General features: G+C 41.2%; 1 protein-coding gene across 1 annotated transcript; it reads right to left on the minus strand.

Moving 5' to 3' along the window:
• Window positions 1-1,542: 1,542 nt before the first annotated feature.
• Window positions 1,543-22,703, minus strand: RUSF1 (RUS family member 1). Its single transcript, XM_056510227.1, has 15 exons — window positions 22,658-22,703; window positions 19,623-19,747; window positions 17,437-17,514; window positions 16,851-16,965; window positions 15,942-15,987; window positions 15,537-15,569; window positions 14,329-14,434; window positions 13,535-13,636; window positions 11,885-11,955; window positions 10,055-10,293; window positions 8,830-8,887; window positions 7,428-7,498; window positions 5,567-5,728; window positions 2,996-3,073; window positions 1,543-1,708 (listed from the first exon to the last, which is right to left on the minus strand). The coding sequence occupies exons 1-15, from the start codon at window positions 22,671-22,673 to the stop codon at window positions 1,611-1,613; spliced, it is 1,398 nt and encodes a 465-aa protein (XP_056366202.1). The 5' UTR covers window positions 22,674-22,703; the 3' UTR covers window positions 1,543-1,610.
• Between the last annotated feature and the right edge of the window lie 821 nt (window positions 22,704-23,524).

Consider the following 23,524-nt stretch of genomic DNA (forward strand, 5'->3'; position numbering starts at 1 on the left):
TCAGAGTGTCCGAAATTTGTCCTGAAATGGCCAAAAAATTCCCAAAATTGACCCAAATTTGACCAAAAATCCGCCCAAACCACCCCAAAATCGACCCCAAAATTGATACAGGAATTGATTAAAAATGGACTCAAAATTGACCCAAAATTGACCCAAAATTGACCAAAAATTCATCCAAAATTGATCCAAAATTGATCTAAAATCTGCCCAAAATTGACCAAAAATTGATCCAAAATTGAGCCGAAATTGACCCGAAACTGATCCAAAATTGATCCAAAATTGAGCAAAAATTGAGCCAAAATTGATCCAAAACTGACCCAAAATTGACCCAAAATTGACCCAAAATTGACCAAAAATTGATCTAAAATTGACTCAAAATTCACCCAAAATTGACTCAAAATTGAACAAAAATTGACCAAAATTCACGCAAAATTGACCCAAAATTGACCAAAAATTGATCCAAAATTGACCCAAAATTGACCCAAAATTGGCCCAAAATTGACAAAAATTGATCCAAAATTGACCCAAAATTGGCCCAAAATTGGCCCAAAATTGACAAAAATTGATCCAAAATTGACCCAAAATTGACCAAAAATTGACCTAAAATTGACTCAAAATTGACCCAAATTTGACCCAAAATTGATCTAAAAATTGACCCAAAATTGACCCAAAATTGACCAAAAATAGATCCAAAATTGAGCCAAAATTGACCAAAAATTGTCCCAAAATTGGCCCAAAATTGACAAAAATTGATCCAGAATTGAGTCAAAATTGATCCACAATTGATCCAAAATTGATTCAAAACTGACCCAAAATTGAAAAATTGACACAAAATGCACCCAAAATTAAATCAAAATTGAACAAAAATTGACCAAAAATTGATCCAAAATTGACCCAAAATTGAGCAAAAATTGAGCCAAAATTGATCCAAAAATTGACCCAAAATTGACCCAAAATTGACCAAAAATTGATCAAAAATTGATCCAAAAATTGACCCAAAATTCACCCAAAATTGACTCAAAATTGAACAAAAATTGACCAAAAATTGACCCAAAATTGGCGCAAAATTGACAAAAATTGATCCAAAATTGATCCAAAATTGACCCAAAACTGATCCAAAATTGATCCAAAATTGAGCAAAAACTGATCCAAAATTGATCCAAAATTGACCAAAAATTGACCCAAAATTCACCCAAAATTGACTCAAAATTGAACAAAAATTGACCAAAATTCACCCAAAATTGATACAAGAATTGATTAAAAATGGACTCAAAATTGACCCAAAATTGACCCAAAATTGGCCCAAAATTGACAAAAATTGATCCAGAATTGAGCCAAAATTGATCCACAATTGATCCAAAATTGATTCAAAACTGACCCAAAATTGATTGAAAAATTGACACAAAATGCACCCAAAATTCCCCAAAATCCTCCCAAAATCCCCAAAATTTCAACCACACATTTTAACCAAAATCCCCCCCAAATCCCCCAAATTCTCTCAATAATTCACCCAAAACCCCCCCCAAAAAATCCACAAAAAATCAGCAAAATTACAAAATTTTTTTTTTATTTTTATTTCCCGCCACGATTCCCGGTGGGCGTGGCCTCGCTCAGGGGGCGTGGCCTCGCTCCGGCCCCGCCCACTCCAGCCTCCATTCGTCCACGGCCAGCAGGGGACGCTGCGTGTCCCACCCGGCGGCCTCCAGCCCTGCAGGGGGCGCCATCCCCGTCAGAGGCCCACCCGGAAGTGCCACCGGAAGTGCCACCGGAAGTTCCACCATAACCGGAAGTGCCACCGGAAGTGGTTCCCCCCATGCTCCTTCTTCAATACCCACCCAAAAAATCCCCAAATCCTCCCAAAACCAAAGAAATCCCCCCCAAATTCCACAAAATTCACCCCAAAATCTCCCAAATTGCCTCAAACTAAAAAAAAAAAAAAAAAAATCCACAAAATTCACCCCAAATCCAAATTTTTTTTCTTAAATTTCCACCAAATTCCCTCAAATTCCACCCAAAATCTCCCAAATGTCGCCAAATTCTCCCAATTCTGCCCCGATTTACACTCAAAGTTCCCAAAATTTCACAAAATTCCCACAAAATTCCTTCAAATTTCGGCCAAAATTTTGTCAATTTCACCCCAAATTTCACAAAATTTCCCCAAAATTTCGGAAAATTTCAGCAAAAATTCTGTAAATTTCTGCCTCATGTTCGTTCAGGATTTTGCCCCAAATAACCAAAATTTTGGCTCAAAATTTCGGATTTTTCTTCAAAATTCATTCAAATTCCCCCAATTTTTCCCAAAATCCCCCAAAATTCTCCAAAATTCCCCAAATTCCACCAAAAATTCGCCCCAAACTCCGAATTACACCCAAAATTCCACCAAATCCACCCAAATCTCACCAAAAAAATCCCCAAAATTCCCCAAAATCCACCCAAAAATTCCTCCCAAAATTCCCCCAAATTTCACAAAATTTCCCAAAAATTGCAGAAAATTCCTTCAAATTTCAGCCAAAATTCTGTAAATTTTTGCCTCAGAATTCTGCCCCAAATTCCACCTGAATTTTCAAAATTTTGGGTCCAAATTTCAGATTTTTTTGCAAAATTCACTCAAATTCCCCCAAATTATCCCGAATTCTCTCAAAATTCCAGAAATTCCTCAGAAATTTCCAAAATTCCACCAAAATTTTGCCCCAAACTCAAAATTCCCCCCAAAATTCCCCAAAATCCTCCCAAAAATCCTTCCCAAAAATTCCTCCCAAAATTCCACCCAAATCTTCCCCAAAATTCATCAATATCCCCCAAATTTCCCAAAATCCTCCAGAACCCCCCCAAAATTCGCCACCCGGAAGTGCCACCGGAAGTTCCAGGCCGGAAAAAGAAACTCCGGAAGTGAAACGCCCAAACCGGAAGTAGGAAGTGAAAACCGGAAGTGGCACCGGAAGTGGGTTTTAAATCGCGATTTTGGGGGTTCTGTCGCGACAGAGACGACACAAACCTCGCAGGAGGGCGGGGCCAAGGTCCCGGAAGAGCCGCGAGGTCTCGGCCAGGATCCCCCAGGGAACCGCGCCCGGCGCTGGGGGAGGGGACAAAACTTAGCCCCAAAATTCCCCAAATTCCCAAAATTCCTCCCAAAATCCCCAGAAAAGTCCCAAAAATTCTCAAATTCCCCCCAAAATTTGCCTCAAATTTCCCCCTCCCCACAAATTCCAGAATATTCCCAACAAAATGTTTTCCCAGTCTCAGAAAATTCCCCGAAAATTTCCCAAAAAGTTCCTGAAAAATTCCCCCAAAATTTCAAAACGTTCCCCAGAAATTCCCAAAAAAAATCCTAAAAATCCTAAAAATTTCCATAAATTTCCCTAAAAATTAAAAAAAAATCCTCAAAAAATCCCATTTAAAACCAGAAAAACTCCATTTAATTCCCTCAAATAATTCCCCAAAAATTCTAAAAAAATTCCTCAAAATCTCCCCCAAAAATTCCCCAAAATTCCCAAAATCCTCCAATTTCCCAAGTCTTCAGCATTCCACCCAATCACTCCCAAAATCCCCAAAAATCCCAAAAAAATCCCCAAAAATTCCTAAAAATTCCTAAAAATCCCCCCAAAAATTCCAAAAAATTCCCCAAATTTCACATTCCCTCCAAAAATCCCAGATCCCCCAAAATCTCCCAAAAAATCCCTTTTCAAGCCCAAAAAATTCGTTTAAAATCCTACAAAATTCCCCAAAAATTCCAATATTTTCCCCCAAATTTTCCCCAAATTCATCCCAAACACCCCAGAACCCCAAAATCCCAAAACTACCAAAAATCCCATTTAAACCCCCAAAAATTCCCCCAAAAAATCCAAAAAATTCCCAATAATTCAAAAAAATTCCCAAAAATCCTAAAAATTCCCAAAAAATTCCACTAAAAATTCCCCAAAAAGTCCCAAAAAATTCCCCCCAAAATCCCCAAATCCTCAAAACCTCCAAACCTCTCCCAACCACACAAAAAATCCCTAAAAAATTTAAAAAACCAAAAAAAAATTCATTAAAACACAAAAGAACCCCAATTAACCCCCCCAAAAATTCCCAAATTTCTCACATTCCCCAAATTTCCAAAATCCATTCCAATCACTCCTAAAATCTCCAAAAATCCCCTAAAAAAAAAGAAATCTCAAAAATCCCATTTAAATCCTTAAAAGCCCCATTAAACCCGACCCCAAAACTTCCCAAAAATTCCAAAAATTCCCCAAAAAATCCCTTAAAAATTCCCAAAAATTCCCCCAAAATTCCCAAAGAAAACCCATTTCAGACCCAGAAAAATTGCATTTCAGCCCTCCAAAATTCCCAAAAAAATTCCCAAATATCCCCCAAAAAATCCCAAAAAAATTCCCAAAAAATTCTTAAAAATCTCCCAAAATTCCCAAAAAAACCCCATTTCAGACCCCAAAAAAATCGTATTTCAGCCCTCAAAAATTCCCCCAAAAATTCCCCAAAATTCCCTAAAAATTCCTAAAAATTCCCTAAAAATTCCAAAAAATCCCCCTAAAATTCCCAAATATCCCCCAAAAAAATCCCCAAAAAATTCCCAAAAAAATCCTAAAAATCCACCAAAAATTCCCAAAAATTCCCCCAAAATTCCAAAAAAAAACCCCATTTCAGGCCCAAAAAAATCGAATTTCACCCCTCCAAAATTCCCCAAAAAATTCCAAAAAATCCCCCAAAAATTCCCAAAAAATTCTTAAAATCCCCCAAAAATTCCCAAAAATCCCCCAAAAAATCTCAAAAATTCCCAGAAAAATTCCCAAAAAATATTCCCAAAAAATTCTTTAAAATCCCCAAAAATTCCCATAATTCCCCCAAATTCTCAAAAAAATCCCATTGCCGATGCAGAAAACTTGCATTTCAGCCCTCCAAAATTCCCCAAAAATTCCCTAAAAATCCCCAAAAAAATTCCCAAAAAACTCCTAAAATATTCCCAAAAAATCCTTAAAAATCCCCAAAAATTCCCAAAATTCCCCCAAATTAAAAAAAATTCCCATTTCAGGCCCCAAAAAAATCGCACTTCAGCCCTCCAAAATTCCCAAAAAAATTCCCAAAAAATTTCCCAAAAAATTCTTAAAAATTCCCAAAAAATTCTCAAAAAATTCCTAAAAATCCCCCAAAAATTTCCCCAGAAATTCCAAAAAAATTCCTAAAAATCCACCAAAAAATTCCCAAAAATTTCCCCAAAATTCCCAAAAAACACCCATTTCAGGCCCAAAAAAATCGAATTTCACCCCTCCAAAATTCCCCAAAAAATTCCAAAAAATCCCCAAAAAATTCTTAAAATCCTAAAAAAACTCCAAAAAAAATCCTAAAAATTCCCCAAAAAAATCCCAAAAATTCCCCACAAATTCCCTAAAAATTCCTCAAATCCCAAAACCTCCAAAGTCCTCCCCAATAGTTCTGAAAAAATCCCAAAAAAGCCCCAAAAAATCCCCAAAAATCCCATTTAAACCCCAAAAAACCCATTTAACACCCCCTAAAAAATTCCCAAAAATTCCCCAAAATCCCCAAAATTCCCCAAAATCCCCAAAATTCTCACGGCAGCTCTTGAGGCGTCTCTGGAGGGGTCCCAGGAGTTTCCCCAGGGGGGTCCCAGACCCCAAATCCTCCCCCAGCAGCTCCTCCAGCAGCAGGGCCTGGGCACAGCCCAAAATTGGGGTCTCAGGGGGGGCCCCACGGCGCAGCCCAACCCCCACCCAGCCTGGGGGGGAGAGAAAAAATTCCAGGTTGCAAAAAATTCCCGAAATTCCCCAAAAAATTTGGGGTGAAAAAGTGAAAAAATGGCGAAAATCGTAAAAAAAATGGCGGAAAATTGGAATTTTTAAAGGAAAAGGAGAATAAAATTTACCAAAATTTTACTCAAATATTCACCCTAAGACAACAAAATTCCAGGATACCAAAAATTTCTAAAATTCCCAAAAATTCCCCAAAAAATTTGGGGTGAAAAGTTGAAAAAATGGCGAAAATCGGAGGAAAAATGGCAGAAATTGGCTATTTTTAAGGGGAAAAAAAATCTCTAAAAATTAAATTAAAATTCACCCAAAAATTCACCCCAAATTCACTCAGAGAGCACAAAATTCCAGGATCCCAAAAATTCCTAAAATTTCCAAAAATTCCCAAAAAAAAATTGGGGTGAAAAGGTGAAAAAATGGTGAAAATCGGAGGAAAAATGGCGGAAATTTGGAATTTTTAAAAGAAAAAGGAGAGAAAATTTTCCCTGGACAGCCAAAATTCCAGGATCCCAAGAATTCCTAAAATTTCTGAAATTCCAAAAATTTCCCAAATTCCCAAAAATCCACAAAATAATTTCATGTGAAAAAGTGAAAAAATAGTGAAAATTTGAGGAAAAATGGCTGAAATTTGGAATTTTTAAATTGAAAAAATGCAAAAATTCCACCAGACAGCCCAGAATTCCAGGATCCCAAAAATCCCTAAAATTTCTGAAATTAAAAAATTCAAGGATCCCAAAAATTCTCCCAAAAAAATTTGGGGAGAAAAAGGTGAAAAAATGGTAAAAATTGGAGAAAAATGGCAGAAATTTGGAATTTTTAGTGGGAAAACGAACCAAAATTTAACCAAAATTGACCCAAATTGACCAAAATCCACCTTGAGAGTACAAAATTCCAGGATCCCAAAAATTCCAAAAATTCCCAAAAATTCCCAAAAAGTTTGGGGTGAAAAGGTGAAAAAATGGTAAAAATTTGCAATTTTTAAGGGGAAAAAAATTCCCTAAAAATTAAATTAAAATTAACCCAAAAAATTCAACCCAAATTCACTCAGAGAGCATGAAATTCCAGGATCCCAAAAATTCCAAAAATTCCCAAAAATTCCAAAAAAATTTGGGGGGAAAAGGTGAAAAAATGGCAAAAATCAGAGAAAAAATGCCCCAAAATTTTGATTTTTTTTTTCCCTTTTCTGACAATTTTTTTTTCTTTTTTTCCCCCAAATTTTGAAATTTTGGGAATTTTTGGCTCCTTTTTCCCAAATTTTGGGAATTTTTTTCCCCCTTTTCCATCCAAAACTTGGGATTCTGGAAGTTCTGGGAATTTTTCCCAAATTTTGGAAATCTTGGCTCCCTTTTAACCAAAAATTTTCGATTTTTTTTTTTCCATTTTTCCCGCCAAAATTTGTAAATTTTTCTTCTTTTTCCTCCAAATTTTTGGGATTTTTCCTCAATTTCCCCCCAAATTTTTTTCCTTTTTCTCCAAATTTTTTAATTCCAGGAATTTTCCCCAAATTCTGAGAATTTTTTCCTTTTTTTGCCCCAAAGATTCACAATTTTTTCTCTTTTTCCCCCAAATTTTCATTTTTTTTCTCTATTTTCCCCCCATTTTTTTTTCATTTTTCCTCCCAAAATTTTAAAATTTGGGGAATTTTTCCCAAATTTTTTGGGGTCTCACCTTGGGAGGGGCGGAGCACGATGATGTAATCGGGGTTCCCACATTCCAGAGCTTTCTGGAATTCGGCCTCGCTGCAAAAAATGGGGAAAAAAATCCCAAAATTTGTCAAATTGCAAAAAATCCCAAAATTCCCCAAAATTCCTCCCCAAAAATCCACAGAAATTCCCAAATTTTTGCCCCAAAATGCCTCAAATTTGTTTCAAAAATCCCTAAAAATTTGGGGGAAAAAATCCCCAAAATTGGTAAAATTCCCCAAAATTTGTTATAATATTCCCAAATAATTTCCAAAAAATTGTAAAAAAATTCCCAAAAAAATTCCTAAAATATCCCCAAAAATCAACAAAAAATCCCAAAACTTTCTAAAAAAATTTCCAAAAATTTCTATAAAAATTCCCCAAAAATTCCCAAAACATTCTCTAAAATTTTTCCAAAAATTCCTCAAAAATCCCCCCAAATTCTCAAAACATTCCCTAAAAATTCTAAAAAAAATCCTTAAAAATCAACAAAAAATCCTCAAAAAATTAAAAAAATTTCCAAAAAATTTCTTTTAAAATAAAGAAAAATTCTCAAAAATTCCCCCAAAATCCCCTCAAAATTACCAAAAATTACTTAAAAATCCCAAAAAATTCCCAGAAAATTCCTAAAAAATCCCCACAAAATTAAAAAAAATTCCCCCAAAAATTCCCCAAGAATCCTCCCAAAATGCCCAAAAATTACTTTAAAATTTCAAAAAATTCCAAAAATTTCCCCCAAAATTTGCAAAAAATTCGCAAAAAATCCCAAAAAATTCCCTAAAAATTTTCAAAAAATTCCCTAAAAATTTCCAAAAAATTTCCAAAAAATTTCTTAAAAATCCCAAAAATTTCCCCAAACCAATAATAAAAAAAAAAATCTCCCCAAAATTTCAAGAAATTACTTTAAAATTCAAAAAAACTCCCTTAAAACTGCCAAAAAATTGCTTAAAAATCCCCCAAAATTCTCAAAGAATTCCCAAAAAATTCCTTTAAAATCTCCAAAATTACTTACAAATCAAGAAAAAAATGCTCAAAAAATTCTCCAAAAATTTACTTAAAATCCCCCAAAAATCACCAAAAAATTCCCTAAAAATTCCAAAAAAATTTCTTAAAATTCCCCAAAAAGTCTTTTAAAAATTCCCCAAAAATTAAAAATAAAAAAAGCCAAAATTTTTAAAAAATTGCTTAAAATTAAAAAAAAAATCCCAAAATTTCCTCAAAAAATTCCCAAAAAATTCCTTAAAAATGACTTCAAAATCCCAAAAAAAATCCAAAAATTCTTTCATAAATCCCCCGAAAAATCCCAAAAATTCCTGAAAATCTCAAAATCCCCAAATTCTTCCCCGAAATTCCCAAATTTTCCCAAATTCCCGGGAATTCTCCCTCACCTGCTCACCAGCTGCTCCAAGGGCGCCCCCAGGTGGAGGCGGAGGCGGGAACCGAACCCTGGGAGGGGGAGGGGCAGTGACGTCATCCAGGTGTGTCCAGGTGACCCCAAAATTCCCAATTTTACCCAAAACTTCCCAAAAATTCCACCCAAAAATCCCCCAAAATTAAAAAAAAAAAAAAATCCTAAAAAACTCCCTCAAATCCCTCAAAATTTGAAATAAAAACTGAAAAAAAATCGGAAAAAAATCCCCTAAACTTCCTCAAAAATTCCCCCCCAAAAAAATCCCCCAAAATTCCCCAAAATTTACTTAAAAATCCCAAAAAATTCCCAAAAAATTTTCTTAAAAATAAAAAAATTCCCCGAAAATTCCCCCAGAAAAATCCCAAAAATCTCCTTTAACGCCCCCAAAATCATCCAGAAAATCCCAAAAATTCCCAAAAAAAACCCCAAAATTTCTCCCAGGTGACCCCAAAATCCCCTCAGGTGACCCCAAATTATCCCAAAATTCCCCAAAATCCTCCCCAGGTGTGTCCAGGTGACCCCAAAATCCCCTCCAGGTAACCCAAGGTGACCCCAAATTCTCCTCAGGTGACCCCAAAATCCCCCAAAATTCTTCTCAGGTGACCCCAGGTGACCCCAAATCCCCATCAGGTGACCCCAAATTCTCCCAAAATCTCTCCCGGGTGACCCCAAAATCTCCCAAAATTCCCCAAAATCCTCCCCAGGTGTGCTCAGGTGACCCCAAATCCCCCCAGGTGACCCCAAAATCTCTCCCAGGTGACCCCAAAATCCCCCCAAGTGACCCCAGGTGACCCCAAAATGTCCCAAAATTCCCCAAAATCCTCCCCAGGTGACCCCAAAATCCTCCCCAGGTGACCCCAAATGACCCCAAGTGACCCCAAAATCTTCTCCAGGTGACCCCAAGTGACCCCTGGTGACCCCAGGTGACCCCAAAATCCTCCCCAGGTGACCCCAGGTGACCTCAAAATTCCCCCAGGTGACCCAAAAATGTCCCAAAATTCCCCAAAATCCTCCCTAGGTGTGCTCAGGTGACCCCAAAATCCTCCACAGGTGACCCCAAATGACCCCAGGTGACCCCAAAGTTCTTCCAGGTGACACCAAAATTCCCCCAGGTGACCCCAAAATCCCCCCAGGTGACCCCAAGTGACCCCAGATGACCCCAGGTGACCCCAGGTGACCCCAACCCCCCCACATCCCCTCACCTGGCAGCAGCGGCTCCCTGGGATTCACCTGTTGGGGGCGGGGCAGCTCCATGCTGACCCCGCCCCTCCCTTCCCAGGCCACGCCCCTTTCCCCCTTGGCCCCGCCCCCTCTGAGGGCCCAGCCAATGGCGAGGCGGAGGCGGGGCCGGTTCAGGGAGGTCAGGCTCAGGGAGGCCAGGGCCGCCAGGTTGGAGGCCAGGTGAGCGGCCAGGAGCAGCAGCAGCACGGCCCAGGTGAGGCTGGAGGGGGGAGGGGCGTGGCCAGCTCAGGAGAAGCCACGCCTAATTCTGATAAACCACGTCTAATTCTTTATAAGCCACGCCCGGTTCTAAATAAACCACGCCCAGTTCCAAATTAACCACACCTAATTCTGGATAAACCACGCCCATTTGCAAATAAACCAAGCCCAGTTCCAGATAAACCACACCTAATTCTGGATAAACCACGCCCAATGCAAATAAACCACGCCTAATTCCAGATAAACCACACCCACTTCCAAATAGACCACATCTGATTCTGCATAAGCCACGCCCAGTTCCATATAAACCACGCCCAATTATGTATAAGCCACGCCCAGTTCTAAATAAGCCACGCCCAGTTCCAAATAAACCACATCCAGTCTCAGATAAACCACGTCCAGTTCTGATAAACCACACCCAGTCCCAGATAAACCAGCCCAGTTCTGATAAACCCCACCCAGTTCTGATAAACCACGCCCAGTCCCAGATAAACCACGGCCTGTTCCGGATAAGCCACGCCTAATTATGTATAAGCCACGCCCAATTCTAAATAAACCACGCCCAGTTCCAGATAAACCAGACCCAGTTCTGGTAAACCACGCCCAGTTCCAAATAAACCACACCCAGTCCCAGATAAACCAGCCCAGTTCTGATAAACCCCACCCAGTTCTGATAAACCACGCCCAGTCCCAGATAAACCACGGCCTGTTCCGGATAAGCCACGCCTAATTATGTATAAGCCACGCCCAGTTCTAAATAAACCACGCCCAGTTCCAGATTAACCACGCCCAGTTCCAGATTAACCACACCTAATTCTGGATAAGCCACGCCCAGTTCCAGATAAACCAGACTCAGTTCCAGAGAAGCCACGCCCAATTCTGGATAAGCCACGCCCAGTCCCAAATAAACCATGCCTAATTCTGTATAAGCCACGCCCAGTTCAAATAAGCCACACCCAGTTCAAATAAGCCACGCCCAGTTCCAAATAAACCACGCCTAAATATGGATAAACCACACCCAGTTCAAATAAACCACGCCTAAATCTGGATAAACCACGCCCAGTTCAAATAAGCCACCGCCCAGTTCCAGGTAAACCACGCCCAGTTCCAAATAAACCATGCCCAATTCCAGATAAACCATATCTAATTCTGGGTAAGCCACGCCCAGTTCTAATAAGCCACACCCAGTCCCAAATAAACCCTCCCCAGTCCCAAATAAACCACATCTAATTCTGCATAAACCACGCCCAGTTAAAAATAAACCACTCCCAGTTCCAAATAAAACACGCCCCTTCCGAAATAAGCCAGTCCTTATTCTGGATAAACCACAGCCAGTTCCAGATAAACCACGCCCAATTCTGGCTATGCCACGCCCAGTTCCAGATAAAACCATGACCAGTTCGAGATAAACCATGCCCAGTTCCAGATAAACCATGCCCAATCTCAAATAAGCCACGCCCAGCTCTCAATAAACCACACCATTAATCCCCACCCCGTTAAGCCCTGCCCCTTTAAGCCCCACCCAATTGAAGCACCACCCAATTTAAGCCCCGCCCATCCCGGCCCCACCCACCTCAGGCCCCGCCCCTCACCATGGCCGCCCGTCCAGCAGGGGGAGGAGCAGCAGCGACAGCAGCAGCCCAGCACCGTTCACCAGAGTCTCCTGCCAGTACAGACCAGTATGGACCAGTGTAAACCAGTATGAACCAGTGTGGACCAGTATGAACCAGAATAAACCAGTATGAACCAGTATGGACCAGTATGGACCAGTATAAACCAATATGGAGCAGTACAGACAAGTATAAACCAGTATGGACCGGAATAAACCAGTATGGACCAGTATAAACCAATATGGAGTATTACAGACCAGTATAAACCAGTATGGACTGGTATGGACCAGTATAAATTAGTACAGACCAGTATGGACCAGTATGGACCAGTATAAAACAATATGGAGTATTACAGACCAGTATAAACCAGTATGGACCGGTATAAATTAGTACAGACCAGTATGGACCAGTATGGACCAGTATAAAACAATATGGACCAATATGAACCAGTATGGACCAGAATAAACCAGTAGGGACCAGTGCAAATCAAAATGGAGCAGTACATACCAGTATAAACCAGTATGAACCAGTATAGACCAGTATAAACTGGTATGGACCGGTATGGACTGGTATGGACCAGTGTAAACCAGTATGGAGTGGTACGGACCAGTATGGACCAATATAAACCAGTATAAACCAGTATGGACCCATGCAGACCAGTATGGTCCAATATAAACCAATATAAACCAGTATGAACCAGTATAAACCAGTATGGACCAGTATAAACAAGTACAGACCAGTACAGACCAGAATAAACCAGTATGGACCCTCCCAGCCCCTCCCAGTCCAAACCAGTGCTCCCAGTCCCACCTGGTTGCTGTCCCTGGCAGCCACCTTGGATAACTCACTTGGCGGCCATCTTGAATTACATCATTTGGCGGCCATTTTAGATAACCCAGCAGCCATTTTGGATTGCATAATTTGGTGGCCATCTTGGATAACTTGGCGGCCATCTTGGATTATGCAATTTGGTGGCCATATTGAAAAGACAGCTCCCAGTATAAACCAGTATGAACCAGTATGGACCCTCCCAGCCCCTCCTAGTCCTCCCAGTCCCACCTGGCTGCTGTCCCTGGCAGCCATCTTGGATAACTCGCTTGGCGGCCATCTTGAATAACATCATTTGGCGGCCATCTTGGATTATGCAATTCGGTGGCCATATGGAAAAGACAGCTTCCAGTATACACCAGTATGAACCAGTATGGACCCTCCCAGTCCCTCCCAGTCCAAACCAGTGCTCCCAGTCCCAACTGGCTGCTGTCCCTGGCAGCCAACTTGGATAACTCACTTGGCGGCCATCTTGAATTACATCATTTGGCGGCCATCTTGGATTATGCAATTTGGTGGCCATATTGAAAAGACAGCTCCCAGTATACACCAGTATGAACCAGTATGGACCCTCCCAGCCCCTCCCAGTCCTCCCAGTCCCACCTGGCTGCTGTCCCTGGCAGCCATCTTGGATAACTCACTTGGCGGCCATCTTGAATTACATCATTTGGCGGCCATCTTGGATTATGCAATTTGGTGGCCATATTGAAAAGACAGCTCCCAGTATACACCAGTATAAACCAGTATGAACCAGTATGGACCCTCCCAGTCCCTCCCAGTCCAAACCAGTGCTCCCAGTCCCACCTGGCTGCTGTCCTTGGCGGCCACGTCGGCCACGTTGTCCCTCCGGGCCTGGTGCACGGCCAGAGCCGCCCGGGTGGCGCCGCCAGCCACGCCCACCACGCACTGGGACCAGTACAAACCAGTATGGACCAGTTTAAACCGGTTTGAACCAATATCAATGGAATAAACCAGTATAAACCAGTATAAACCAGTTTAAGCCCTGACTCTGACTCCCAGGACCCTCTCAGTATAAACCAGTGCCTCCCAATCCATCCCAGTATAAACCAGTTCCCTCTCCCAGTTTCCCCCCAGTTCTTCCCAGTTTATCCCAGTATAAACCAATCCCTTCCCAGTCCGTCCCAGTTCCCTCCCAGTCCATCCCAGTCCCCTCCCAGTTTTTCCCAGTTCCCTCACAGTTCTTCCCAGTCCATTCCCAGTCCCACCCAGTCCCTCCCAATCCCCTCCCAGTCCATCCCAGTTAATTCCCAGTCCATTCCCATTCCCTCCCAGTTCATTCCCAGCTGCTCCCAGTCCATCCCAATCCGTTCCCAGCCCCTTCCACTCCATCCCAGTCCCTCCCAGTTCCCCCCCAGTTGCTTCCAGTTTATCCCAGTACAAACCAATCCCTTCCCAGCACCTCCCAGTTCCCTCCCAGTTTATCCCAGTTTCCTCCTAGTTGCTCCCAGTCCCTCCCAGCTCATTCCCAGTCCCTCCCAGTTTATCCCAGTTAATTCCCAGTCCATCCCAGTTGCTCCCAGTCCCTCCCAGCTCATTCCCAGTCCCTCCCAGTTTATCCCAGTCCCTCCCAGTCCTACCCTGGCCACCGCCGCCATCACCAGCAGGGCGGGGCCGAGGCTCAGCCAATGGGGAGCCAGGATTTCCAGCAGCAGGGCGACATCATTGAGCAGATCGGCCACGAACCTGCGAGGGGGCGGGGCCTGACCTTATATGGAGCTGTGGGCGGGGCCTGCCCTTAGCTGGAGCTGTGGGTGTGGCCTGACCTTATATGGAACTGTGGGCGTGGTCTGTCCTTATATGGAGCTGTGGGTGTGGCCTGACCTTATATGGAACTGTGGGCGGGGCCTGCCCTTAGCTGGAGCTGTGGACGTGGCCTGACCTTATATGGAACTGTGGGCGTGGTCTGTCCTTATATGGAGCTGTGGGTGTGGCCTGACCTTATATGGAGCTGTGGGTGTGGCCTGACCTTATATGGAGCTGTGGGCGTGGCCTGACCTTATATGAAGCCGTGGGCGTGGTCTGTCCTTATATGGAGCTGTGGGCGTGGCCTGACCTTATATGGAGCCGTGGGCGTGGTCTGTCCTTAGCTGGAGCTGTGGGAGTAGCCTGACCTTATATGGAGCTGTGGGCGTGGCCTGACCTTATATGGAGCTGTGGGTGTGGCCTGACCTTATATGGAGCTGTGGGCGTGGCCTGACCTTATATGGAGTTGTGGGCGTGGCCTGACCATATATGGAGCTGTGGGTGTGGCCTGTCTTTATATGGAGCTGTGGGTGTGGCCTGATCTTACATGGAGCTGTGGGTGTGGCCTGTCCTTATATGGAGCTGTGGGCGGGGCCTGTCCTTAGCTGGAGTTGTGGGCGTGGCCTGACCATATATGGAGCTGTGGGTGTGGCCTGTCTTTATATGGAGCTGTGGGTGTGGCCTGATCTTACATGGAGCTGTGGGCGTGGCCTGTCCTTATATGGAGCTGTGGGTGTGGCCTGATATTTTATGGAGCTGTGGGTGTGGCCTGACCTTATATGGAGCTGTGGGCGGGGCCTGACCTTATATGGAGCTGTGGGTGTGGCCTGACCTTATATGGAGCTGTGGGCGGGGCCTGTCCTTAGCTGGAGCTGTGGGCGTGGCCTGACCTTATATGGAGCTGTGGGCGGGGCCTGACCATATATGGAGCTGTGGGCGGGGGCTGGCCTTATATGGCACATGGGGAGTGACTATATATGGTAAAAGGGGTGGGGCTTAGGTGGGAATGACCATATATGGGGAAAAGGGGGCGGGGCCTCACCGCCATTGCTTGGCCTCGCAGTCCAGGTGGCTCCTGGGGGAGAGAAACCAGTAAGGACCAGTATAAACCAGTATGGACCAGTGTGGACCAGTATGAACTGGTATAAACCAGTATGGACCAGTATGGGCCAATATGGATGAGTATAGACCAGTATGGACCAGTATGGACCAGTATAAACCAGTATGGACCAGTATGGACCAGTATGGACCAGTATAAACCAGTATGGACCAGTACAGACTGGTACAGACTAATGTGTCTCCCAGTTTATCCCAGTTTGTCCCAGTAAGGTCTCCCAGTGCTCCCAGTTCACTCCCAGTCCATCCCAATTTTTCCCAGTCCATCCCAGTTCATTCCCAGTTCATTCCCAGTTCAGTCCCAGTTTGTCCCAGTTTGTCCCAGTCTCACCCCTGCAGCCACACAAAGAGGATCCTGGTGACGATCCCGACCCCGTCTGAGGGAACAAAAACAGGAATTCTGGGAATTCTGGGAATTCTGGGAATTGGGACAAGAATTCCAGGAATTTGGTGCAGGAATTTGAGATGGAATTCTGGGAATTTGGGGAGGAATTCTGGGAATTTTTGGGTGAAATTCTGGGAATTTTGGGATGGAATTCTGGGAATTTTGAGACAGAATTCTGGGAATTTTAGAATGGAATAATGGGAATTTTGGGATGGAATTTCCGGGAATTGCAGGCTGGAATTCTGGAGGGAATTTTGGGTGGGGTCCCAGGAATTTGGGATGGAATTCTGGGAAATTTAGTCCAGAATTCCGTGAATTCTGGGAATTTGGGTCAGGAATTTTGGGAATTTTGGGAATTCTTGGAAATTGGGTTAGGAATTTTGGGAATTTTGGGAATTTTGGGAATTCTAGGAATTTGGGTCAGGAATTCCCAGAATTTGGGAAATTTTGGAGATTCTGGTTGGAATTCCAGGAATTCTGGGAATTTGGGTCAGGAATTTTCAGAATTTTGGGAATTCTGGGATTTTGGGTCAGGAATTTTGGGAATTCTGGGAATTTGGGTCAGGAATTATGGGAATTCTGGGAATTCTGGGAGTTTGGGTCAGGAATTTTGGGAAATTTGGGTCAGGAATTTTGGGAATTCTGGGAATTTGGATCAGGAATTTAGGGAATTTTGGGAATTCTGGGAATTTGGGTCAGGAATTTTGGGAATTCTGGGAATAATGGGAGTTTGGGTCCAGAATTATGGGAATTAAAGGAATTGGGGTCAGAAATTTTGGGAATTCTGGTTGGAATTTTGTGACATTTTGGGAATTGGGGTCAGAAATTTTGGGAATTCCGTGACTCCGGCCTCACCCCGCAGCAGCCAGGTCAGCGTGGCTCCCGTGACGGTGGCGGCGCCGTCGCCGACCCCGACGGCCTCGAGCACAGCGCGGGTGGAGAGAGACCCGGCCAGGGTGGAGCAGAGAGCCTGGAACCAGTATAAACCAGTATGGACCAGTATGGACCGGTATGGACCAGTATAAACCAGTATGGACCAGTATGGACCAGTATAAACCAGTATGGACCAGTATGAACCAGTATTGACCACTATGGACCGGTATAAACCAGTATGGACCAGTATAAACCAGCATGGACCAGTATGGAACACTATAGAACAGTATGGACCAGTATGGACCAGTACAGACCAGTATGGACCAGTACAAACCAGTATGAACCAATGGCTGGCCACAATGGGGCGCCATCTTGGGCGGCCATCTTGGATTCACTCACTGGCAGCCATTCTGAGCCGCCATTTTGGAATCTCCTATGGGCGCCGCCATTTTGGGCGGCCATTTTGGATAAACCCCTTAAACTCAGCATAAACCAGTCTAAACCAGTCTAAACCAGTCTAAACCAGCACAAACCAGTACAAACCAGTACAAACCAGTATCCCCAGTACCTGCAGGCTGTCCCAGCACTGGTACCGGGCGTAGTCGGGGCTGACGCTCTCGGGGAATCCCTGGGGGAGCAGCACCCGCTGGGGGAGGGGCAGAATTCCCAGAATTCCCCAAATTCCCGAAATTCCCGAAATTCCAGAAATGGAAGGAAACGGGTTTTTTTTTTTGGAGGGGAAAAAAAAAAACGGGGAAAAAGTCGTTGAAAAATTCCTGAAAAAATCCCATCCAAAAATATTCCCAAATTTCACCCAAAATTGCCCCAAAATTTCCACCCAAAATTCCCCCCCCCAAAAAATTCCCAAATTTCACCCAAAATTCCCCAAAATCTCCAAAGAAAATTTCACCCAAACCCACCCAAAATTCCATCCAGAAATCCTCAAAAAAAATCCCAAATTTCATCCAAATTTCCCAAAAATTTCACCCAAAAATCCCCCAAAATCCCCAAATTTCCACCCAAAATTCCCAAAAATTCCATAAAAAAATCCCAAAAAAATCCCCCAAAAAATCCCCCAAATTCTCCCGAAATTCCCCAAAAACTCCCCAATTTTCCCCAAATTCCCCCAAAATGCCAAAAAAAAATCCCCAAAAAACCCCAAAATTCCCAAAAAAATTCCCAAAAAATCCCCCAAAAATTCCCGGTTTTTTCCCCCAAATTCTCCCAAAATTCCCAAATTTTCCCCAAATTCCCCAAAAATTCCCGAATTCTCTCCAAATTTCCCCGACATTCCCCAAAAATCCCCAAAATTCCATCAAAAATCCCCAATAAATTCACCAAAAATTCTATTAAAAAATCCCCCCAAAATCCCCAAATTCATTTTTTCCCCCAAATTCTCCCCAAATCCCCCCAAATTCTCCGTAATTTTCCCAAAATTCCCAAATTTTCCCCAAAATTCCAAAATAATTAAAAAAAAATCCCAAAATATCCCAAAAAATCCCCCAAAATTCCATCAAAAATCCCCAAAATTCCCCAAAAAACTCCCAAAAATCCTCAAAAAATCCCAAAAAAATCCCCCCAATATTCCCGGTTTTTCCCCCAAATTCTCCCTAAATTTCCCCAAATTTCCCCAAATTTTCCCCAAATTACCCCAAAATTTCCAAAATACCCAAAAATTCAATCAAAAATCCCCCAAAATTTCAAAAAAATCCACAAAAATTCCATCAAAAATCCCCAAAATTCCCTTTTTTTCCCCCAAATTCTCCAGAATTTTTCCCAAATTTCCCCAAATTCCCCCAAAATTCCCAAATTACCCCCAAAATTTCCCAAATTTTCCACAAATTCTCACCAAATTCTCCCAAAGGTCCCCAAATTCCCAAAACTTCCCAAATTCTCCTAAAAATAATAAAAAAAATCACCCCTAAATTCCCATTTTCCCTCCAAATTCTCCCCAAATTTCCCCCAAATTTCCCCAAATTCCCCCAAAATCCCTAAAAATTTAAAAAAAATCCCCAAAAAATCTCCAAAAAATCCCCAAAAATCCCATTTTTTCCCCCAAATTTTCCCCCAAATTCCCCAAAATTCCCAAATTTTCCCCAAATCCCCAAATTTCCCCAAAAATTCTCAAATTTTCCCCAAATTCCCCCAAAATCCCTAAAAAATCCCCAAAAAATCCCAAAATAATCCGCAAAAATCCCCCAAAAATCTTCAAAATTCCCGTTTTTTTCCCCCAAATCCCCCCAAATTTTCCCCAAATTCTCTCAAAATTCCCCAAAATTCTCAAATTTCCCCCAAAAATTCCCAAATTCCCCAAAAATTCCATCAAAACCCCAAACATCCCCCCAAAAATCTCCAAAATCCCCCCAAAATCTCCTAAAAAATCCCCCAAATTCTCCCAAAATTCCCAAAAAATCCCCCAATATTCCATCAAAAATCCCTAATAAATTCCCCAAAAATTCTATAAAAAAACCCTCAAAAATCCCCAAAAACCCCCAAAAACCCCAAATTCCCCCAAATTTCCCCAAAAATTCCCAAATTTTCCTCAAATTCCCCCAAAATCCAAAAATAAATCCCAAAAAAATCCTCAAAAAGTCTCAAAATAATCCCCAAAAAATCCTCAAAAAATCCCCCAAAAATCCCGTTTTTCCCCCAAATCTCTCCAAATTTTCCCCAAATTTTCCCCAAATTTTCCCCAAATTCCCAAATTTCCCCCCAAAATTCCCAAAAAATTCCCAAAATTCCCAAATTTCCCACCGCCGCCGCTCTCCTCAGCCTCCCTGGGACGTTTTCGCTGCCGGAGCTTCGGAGCCGCCCCCGAGCGTCGACCTGGGCCGGGGGCAGCTCCAGGGAGCCCCAAAAACAGCGACACAGGGGCAGATCTGGGGGAAAAAAATTAAAATTTGGGAAAATTTGGGAATTTTTGGGGTTTTTTTCGGAATTTTTGGGGATTTTTTACGATTTTTTTCGGATTTTTTTGGTTTTTTTTCGGATTTTTATCGATTTTTTTTTTCGAGTTTTTGGGTGTTTCAGGAGGGTTTTGGGGAGATTTGGGGGAAATCTGGAAAAATTTGGGATTTTTTTTAGGAATTTTGGAAAACTTTGGGAATTTTTTGGGTTTTTTTAGGATTTATTCGGGAAATTTTGGGTTTTTTTGGGGGATTTTTGGGGAATTTTTGGGGATTTTTTACAGAATTTTGGGGATTTTTTAAATTTTTTTTTTAGGTACTTTGGGATTTTTTTGGGAATTTTTTTAATAGAATTTTTGGGAATTTTTGTAATTTTTGGGGAATTTTGGGGGGAAAATTTTTGGATTTTTTTTTTTTTAATTTTCGGGAATTTCTTGGGGAATTCTTTCGGATTTTTTTTTGTTTTGGGAATTTTTTAATAGAATTTTGGGGATTTTTTTGGGAATTTCGAGGAATTTTTTAGGAATTATTTTTAAGATTTTTGGAGAAAATTTTTGGAATTTTTTGCAGAATTTTTGGGAATTTTTTTGGAATTTTTTTGGAACTTTTGGGGATTTTTGGTTCCCTGAGCATCGACCTGGGCCGGGGGCAGCTCCAGGGAGCCCCAAAAACAGCGACACAGGGGCAGATCTGGGGGAAAAAAATTAAAATTTGGGAAAATTTGGGGAAAATTTGGGAATTTTGGGATTTTTTTTCGGAATTTTTGGGGATTTTTTTACGATTTTTTTCGGATTTTTTGGTTTTTTTTCGGATTTTTATCAATTTTTTTTCGATTTTTTGGGGTGTTTAAGGTGGGTTTTAGGGGCATTTGGGGAAAATTTGGAAAAATTTGGGAAATTTTGGGGCTTTTTTAGGATTTTTTTGGGATATTTTCGGATTTTTTTGGATTTTTTTATGATTTTTTTCGGATTTTTTGTTTTTTTTTTTTTTTTAATGTTTTTTTCAGATTTTTGTCGAATTTTTTTTTCGTTTTTTGGGGGTGTTACAGGTGGATTTTGGGGGATTTGGGGGAAATTTTGAAAATTTGGGAATTTCGGGAAAAATTTGGGAATTTTTGGGTTTTTTTAGGATTTTTTTTTGGATTTTGTACGAATTTTTTCGGATTTTTTTGGGGGTTTTTTCGGATTTTTTTCGATTTTTTTTTTTTTTTTTTGTGTTTAAGGTGGGTTTTAGAGACCTTGGGGGAAAAATCGGGAAAATTTGGGAAAATTTGGGAATTTTGGAAAAATTGGGAATTTGGGGGTTTTTTAGGATTTTTTGGGGATATTTTTGGATTTTTTAAAATTTTTTTTACGATTTTTTTTTTATTTTTATAGATTTTTTTTTCGATTTTTTGGGTGTTTCAGGAGAGTTTTGGGAGATTTGGGGGAAATTTGGGAAAATTTGGGAATTTTGGGAAAAACTTAGAAATTTTTGGTTTTTTTTTTTTTTTTTTTTTTTTTTTTTTTTTTTTTTTTCTGATTTTTTGGTGATTTTTGGACGAGTCTCAGGAGGGTTTTGGGGAGATTTGAGGAAAATCTGGAAAAATTTGGGATTTTTTATAAGGAATTTCGGAAAAATTTGGGAATTTTTTGGTTTTTTTTAGGATTTATTCGGGAAATTTTGGGATTTTTTTGGGGGATTTTTGGGGAATTTTTGGGGATTTTTTACAGAATTTTGTGGATTTTAAAAAAAATTTTTTTTTAGATACTTTGGGATTTTTTTGGGAATTTTTTTAATAGAATTTTTGGGAATTTTTATATTTTTTGGGGAATTTTGGGGGGAATATTTTCGGATTTTTTTTTCTTAATTTTTGAGAATTTTTTTGGGAATTTTTTCGGATTTTTTTTGTGGTTTTTTTTTCATTTTTTTTTCGGATTTTTTTCGATTTTTTTGGGTGTTTCAGGTGAGTTTTGGGGGATTTAGGGGAAATTTGGGAAAATTGGGAAAATTTGAGAAAATTTGGGAATTTTGGGGTTTTTTTAGGATTTTTTTGAGATTTTTTTGGAATTTTTTTCGAAATTTTTGGGGAATTTTTGGGAGAATTTTTTGGCGGAATTTTGGGTTTTCTGGGGGGAAATTTGAAAAATTTTTGGGGTTTTTTTTTGAGATTTTTTTGTTTTTTTTCAACAACTTTTTAAATTTTTATTTTATTAATTTTCTGGGAAATTTTTATTTATTTGAGATTTTTTTCTTAATTTTGAGAAAATAAAAATTTTTTTTTTTTTGTTGAGATTTTAAAGGTTTTTTTGGGCTGATTTTTGGGAAATTTTTTAAAAAATATTTTGGGATTTTTGAGGAAATTTTTGTCTTTTTTGGGGCTTTTGTTTTTTTAGGAAATATTTTGAGGATTTTTTTTTCCGCATTTTTTCCAGAATTTTTTTTTTTTAATTATTTCAAAAATTTTCCGATTTTTTTTAAATTTTTCGCCTTTTTTTACGATTTTTTCGGGAATTTTTTGGTGACTTTTTTTTTTTTTTTTTTTTTTTTTAATTATTTTTTGGGCCAAAATGTTTTGGGATTTTTTTTCGATTTTTGTCATTTTCTGAAGAATATTTTAGGGAGAAATTTTAGGATTTTTTTTAAACCCATTTTTTATTTTTATGGAGAATTTTGAAATTTTTTTTATTTTTATTTTTATTTTTATTTTTATTTAATTTTGGGGAATTTCGGGAAAATTTTGGGCGATTTTTGAGCTCCCGGTGTCGATTTCCGATAATTTTGAGGCGCCGGATTCGATTTTTGGGGTCTCGAGGTTGATTTTGGGCCATTTTGGGGCGATTTTGGGGCATTTTGGGGCTTTTTTGGGGCATTTTTGGCCTCCCCCCCCCCTTCCCCCGTTACCCTGCGGCCGCTCCATCGGCACTTCCGGTTTCGACACTTCCGGCTTCCGGCCGCTCTGGCCACGCCCCTTCCCGCGTCTCTATGGTCGCGAGTCCTCCAAGACTCGATGGTACCGCCTTAAAATGTCCCAAAATCGACCCAAAATTCGCGGAATTTCGCCCCGAATCCCCAAAAAATCCCCCAAATTCCCCAAAAAATCACAAATTTTCATTCAGGTCCTGCCCCGTGCTGGGATTTTTGGCACCTCCAGGCCCCAAATTTTCTTTAAAAAGCCCCAAAATTTTCAAATTTCTCCCTCAAAAAAATTCCCTTTAAACTCTCCCAAATCCCCTAAAAACTCCCCAAATCCCCCAAAATTCCCTGAAAATGACCCCAAATCCCCCAAAATCTGCCCCAAAATGATCCCAAGTGACCCCAAACGACTCTCCCAGATAACCCTGAGTGACCCCCAAATGACCCCAAGACCCCCCAAAATGACCCCAAAATGACCCAAAGTGACCCCAAATTCCCCTGACCCCAAGATCCCCCCAGATGACCCTGAGTGACCCCAAAATGACCCCAGGACACCCTAAAATTACCCCAAAATGACCCCAGATTTTCCTAAATGACCCCAAGATCCCCCCAGATGACCCCGAGTGACCCCAAGACCCCCAAAAATGACCCCAAATGAACCCCAGATGACCCTAAGTGACCCCAAAATGACCCCAGGACCCCCTAAAATGACCCTCGAGTGACCCCAGGACACCCCAAAGTGACCCCAGGATCTCCCAGATGACCCCAGAATGACCTTGAGTGACCCCTGAGTGACCCCAAAAATGACCCCAAATGACCCCAAGACCCCCAAAAATGACCCCAAATGAACCCCAG

The sequence above is a fragment of the Oenanthe melanoleuca genome, chromosome 25 (genome assembly GCF_029582105.1).
Source record: "Oenanthe melanoleuca isolate GR-GAL-2019-014 chromosome 25, OMel1.0, whole genome shotgun sequence".
NCBI classification, from domain to species: domain Eukaryota; kingdom Metazoa; phylum Chordata; class Aves; order Passeriformes; family Muscicapidae; genus Oenanthe; species Oenanthe melanoleuca.